This window comes from Microtus ochrogaster, chromosome 10, assembly GCF_000317375.1.
Source record: "Microtus ochrogaster isolate Prairie Vole_2 chromosome 10, MicOch1.0, whole genome shotgun sequence".
NCBI classification, from domain to species: Eukaryota; Metazoa; Chordata; class Mammalia; order Rodentia; family Cricetidae; genus Microtus; species Microtus ochrogaster.
Window position 1 is genome coordinate 52602508 of NC_022016.1, and position 5156 is coordinate 52607663.

At 45.6% G+C, this 5156-nt stretch overlaps 1 protein-coding gene across 1 annotated transcript in view; it reads left to right on the top strand.

The window, feature by feature from the left end:
* Gmeb1 (glucocorticoid modulatory element binding protein 1) overlaps positions 1 to 4309 on the top strand; it is a 27651-nt gene extending 23342 nt beyond the window's left edge. The window contains exons 8-9 of the mRNA XM_005353135.2: positions 790 to 912; positions 2347 to 4309. Of these exons, the coding sequence (XP_005353192.1) occupies positions 790 to 912; positions 2347 to 3044 (821 nt within the window). The 3' untranslated portion in view covers positions 3045 to 4309. The remainder of the gene's footprint in view (positions 1 to 789; positions 913 to 2346) is intronic.
* The last annotated feature ends 847 nt before the right edge of the window (positions 4310 to 5156 follow it).

The window sequence follows — 5156 nt, forward strand, 5'->3', positions numbered from 1 at the left end:
TTGAGGCCAGTCTGGACTACAAAATGAGTTCCAGGACAACCAGGGCTGTTTGTTACACAGAGAAACACTGTCTCAGAGGAGGAAAAAAGAGATTTATTTATTTCACCTTTTTATGTATTTTTGCTTTTTGTCTTTGTAATGGTAGGGATTGTACCAGCATGCTAAGCAAGCACCCTACCACTTGTAGGACAAAATCATATTGAATAGATGTGGTAAATCTGGGTTAAAAAGCTTGCTAGCCAAGCAGTGGTATAGGCTTTTAATCCCAGCACTGGGAGGCAGAGGCAGGAGGATCTCTAGGAGTTCAAGGCCAGCCTGATTTACAGAACAAGTTCCAGGATAGCCAAAGTGGTTACAGAGAGAAACCCTGTTTCAAAAAACAAACCAACAAATATTAAAATTGCCAGGTAGGGCGATGAGTACTTGTTAGCCCAGAACTAAAGACTGAGTATAGGATTCAAGGCTATCCTTGGCCAGTTTGAGAGCAGCCTGGCAACAAGATCCTTTCTCAAAACTAGCACCACCACAGCAATTATTGAACTGTGTTTAAGAGAATTCTATAGTCTCTTCATTTTTTTCTTGTTGGGGGTGAGGAGAGGTGTGATTTATAGGTCAGCATGGCCTAGAGCTCACTCTGTAGCTTAAGCTGGCCTTGAACTTCCAATTGTACTGCCTCCATCTCCCAAGCTTGCAGCTCCACTCTGGGCTCCTGGTTCTTTCAGGTCTATAACTAGCACAACAGGGCAGGGGCTGTTTGGACTCTACAGGCCTGTGCTTTTTTTCCAATAGATGCTGCTGTTTTGAACAATGTGGCACATACGTTTGGCCTGATGGACACAGTCAAGAGAGTTTTGGACAACAGACGGAAGCAAGTGGAGCAGAGTGAGGGGCAGTTCCTCTATACCCTGGCAGGTACATGGACTCACCTCTCTTCTTTGGAGGGTTGATGTGTCACTAGGTTATTCTGATAATCTAGGAATGTTGGTGGTAGGAGACACGAATCAGCTTTCCTTTTTATTACATTATCAATGTGGCTGTTTTTGCTAACTATGGATTTTGTACATTTTCCATTGTCATAATCATAAATTATGACTGGGGAGATGGCTGACTGAGTAGGTAAAATATTGGCTCTATATACATGAGGACTTGCTCTGTAGTCCGGGTTGTCCCGGACCTCACAGAGATCCACGTGCCTCTATTGGGATCAAAGGTGTGCACCACCATCACCTGGCTGATTTAAATGTTCTTTTGTTTTTTTAAGGTTTATTTTATTTTATGTATATGATGATCTATGCCAGAAGAGGGCATCAGATCCCATTGTAGATGGCTATAAGCCATCATGTGGTTGCTGGGAATTGAACTCTGGAAGAACAGCCAATACTCAACCTCTGAGTCATCTCTCCAACCACTGGTTTAAATGTTCTTAAATGATAGATGTGATTGATAAAGTTAGCCAGTGAGCCAGCCAGTCTAGCTTAATTGCTAAGTTGCAGGCCAGTGAGATACTGTGTCTTAAAGGAGATAAACACTTAGTCCTCTTGTCTGCACATGCATCTACATATACGTGCTCATACATGTACACTTACACACGTGAGCAAACCACAAAAGGTAAAACAAAAATGTTATACTATGCCTCATAATTATGTACAATTTAAAATAGATGTAGGTGTGGCTAGAAAAACAGCTCAGCATTACTTTAAGAGTGTACGTCCTCCTTCCAGAGAGTCCGAGTTCTGTTCCCAACACCTACATCTCACAACCACCTGTGACTCCAGCTCTGGCATATCTGACACCTTCTCTGGCCTCTCCAGAGGCCAGGGTGTGTACTCTTACATGTACACACACACACGTACACACATGCATGCACACACAAGACAAATAATTAAAAATATAAATTTAATTAAAAATATATATTTGTGTCTGTGTATATTGGGGGGGTGGGGCTCAGTGCTAAAGCATGTCCTTAATATGCTCCTGCCCTGCTTGTAAATCGCCTGCTTGTGGAAGGGGGAAAGACCGTGGGAGGCTTCTTTGATTTGTATTTTGTCGAGAGATGAAAAAATGCAGAGGAGTATGTGGGGTTGAGTAAAGTAAGAGCAGTTTTGATAGACTCGGAACTGTTGCCCCGCTCATGATCACACCATTAAGTGCAGTTACTAAAAGGTTTAAAAAAATCATCTCCGTATGTTATTTGAGAAACTTTGGTGTGACTTGCCTGAGGCCACACAGTGTAAAGCCGTGACAGGATCCTGTGTCTCCTGACCCCCTGGTTAATGTTCCCTAGATGACATTTTTTCCCGCTAAGTCTAGCTGTTTGGATGTTGTTTTGTGTTTTTCCCCTCACAGACTTGGAACGGCAGTTGGAAGAGCAAAAAAAGCAAGCCCAAGATCCTAGACTGAAATCTCAGACGGTTCAGAATGTGGTACTAATGCCTGTGAGCACCCCAAAGCCTCCAAAGAGACCCCGGCTCCAGCGGCCAGCCTCCACCACTGTCCTGAGCCCTTCTCCTGTGCAGCAACCTCAGTTTACTGTTATCTCACCCATCACCATTACCCCCGTGGGGCAGTCCTTCTCCATGGGCAATATTCCAGTGGCTACTCTCAGCCAGGCCTCCAGTCCTGTGACTGTCCACACGCTGCCTTCTGGCCCTCAGCTCTTCCGCTATGCCACGGTGGTTTCCTCTGCCAAGAACAGCTCACCAGACACAGTGACCATCCACCCTTCGTCAAGCTTGGCACTGCTAAGCTCTGCCACTATGCAGGATGGCAGTACCCTGGGCAATATGGCCACAATGGTGAGCCCCGTGGAGCTGGTGGCCATGGAGTCTGGCCTGACTTCAGCAATCCAGGCAGTTGAAAGCTCCTCGGAGGATGGGCAGACCATCATTGAAATTGACCCAGCCCCAGATCCTGAGGCTGAAGACAATGAGGGCAAAGCAGTCATCTTGGAGACAGAGCTGAGGACTGAGGAGAAAGTGGTGGCTGAGATGGAAGAACACCAGCATCAAGTCCACAATGTGGAGATTGTGGTCTTGGAGGACTAATTGGGGATGGGGCCAAGAGCTATGTTTTGGTTTGGAATTTTAATTATGTTTATTTTTATCATTGTCCCATTCATTTCCACATAGAACCTTTTTTAAAAAAAAAACAAACTACAAAAATCTCGTTGTAACTGACAATGTTGGGTTCCTCCTACCCCCTCACTGACAAATGGACAGAACAAGCTACCTTTCCTGAAGTTAGGAACAGGTCATCCGGTGTCCTAATCATCTTACCCCAAGGAAGGTATTGCTTTTAGGGAAGGTGTCAAAATAACCAGGAACCCTTTCCAGAATAGTCTGTCTGTATACACATGCATGGGTTCACTCTTGTAAAGATGTATTGACCAAACTCTGGAGCACAGACCTGACACTGGAAGACGGCCAGCTCTTGCGTATCCTGGATATGGCCTCAGAGGCCAGTGCAAAACTCTCAAACAAAAGGAAGTTGAACTCTGCTTAGAGTGGGAAGTAGCATGCCATCAGCAGCTTAAATGGGGAAGTTCTTTGGCAAGGAGGGGGCAAGGCGTGATCTTCCAGAGGTGCATCTGATGCCCCTCGAGCTCTTTGAGGGTTGGGTACCATTTTGAGAAGAGCCCAGTGATATGCAGAATGGCACACAGCAAACAAGCGATGGTCACAGCTGTGCTTTTGGGATAGCTCACCTTGCCCCCCAGTCTTGTCAAATTCCTCACCCTCTTCACCAAGGATTTTTAGTCCATTCCTTGCAGACTGTGATGTGGCATAAACTGCTCTAGATCTTGGACTGTGGCTGTCATGAGATGGGGCTCCAAGACCATCAGTTTTGTTTCTTGACTCCAGGAATGGAAGAGTTCCTCATGCAGACCAGCTGCTATTTTTGGGAGCCCTGCATGCAAGTGTGTGTGGTGTGGTGTGTTGTGGTGTGTGTGTGGTGTGCTGTGTGTATACCTGTTTTGGCTTTGAAACCAAAAGCAGTCCTCACTTGGTGCTTCCCCTTCTCTTCATCCTTCAGTCTCCCGGATCCCACGCTCTGCAGCTTTTTGGCTGATGTCGAGAGCAGTGACAGGTGCCTGCCTGCCTTCATTGCTTTTGAGAGTCACTTCTGTTTATGCCACAGATGCTTCTGGGAGATACTGAGCTCATAAAAAGACTTAGGCTTGGCAGGGAAGACTGGAAACACCTCCAGCCTCTCCTGAGGCATGGACTAGACATCTCCTGAGTGAGCCGAATTCCCTGGGAAAGAAATGTTGTCTGTGACAGTAATGTTTGGGGGTGGGGGCTTTTTCCTAAATGCTGTTTAGACCTGGGTCTCCTTCCATGCTGCAGTTTCTTTACTTTGATCCTCTTCAATGTTTGGGAAGAGGGAACAGTTTGATTTCTTTAATTACCCGTTTCTGATTTCTTAATTAATTATATTGTTCACTGTACTAGGGAAAGTATAGACACTCTACAGATGACTTTAATAGGCTGGAAAAGCAGACAGTTTAGGAGTTGGAGCATTTAGTAGTAGTAGTAGTAGTATTAAAAGTAAAATTTCGACCTTAGTTTCTATTTAAAAAGAGAGAGAATGCCTGCCTAAACCTGTCTTCGTATCTGCAGGTTTTGGAAACTATAAAGCAACTAAGAACTGTGTCCTCCCAACTCTTCGATGGCCATAGATAGCCAGAAACCCCTCAGGTCTCTCTGAAAGACCCTAAGAGTGGGATTTCTGAACTCCATTCAGATGCATTTTAGCTTCAAACTGGACTTTTCAGAATATTTAACTGAGCTGGGGACGGAGCTCAGTGTGTCAAGTGCTCACCTGGCACACATGCAAATCTGGCTTCAGTCTCCACCACGAATAAAGTGGGCATGGTGGCACATGCCTCAGATCCTTGGGAAGTAGAGACAGGAAGCTCAGAAATTCAAGGTCATTCTCAGCCCTGTAGCAAGTTCAAGACTAACCAGGGATACACAAAATGCTGTCTCAAAAAAATCTGTTTTGAAGCCGGGCGGTGGTGGCGCACGCCTGTAATCCCAGCACTTGGGAGGCAGAGACAGGCGAATCTCTGTGAGTTCGAGGCCAGCCTGGTCTACCAAGGGAGTTCCAGGACAGGCTCCAAAACTACAGAGAAACCCTGTCTCGAAAAACCAAAA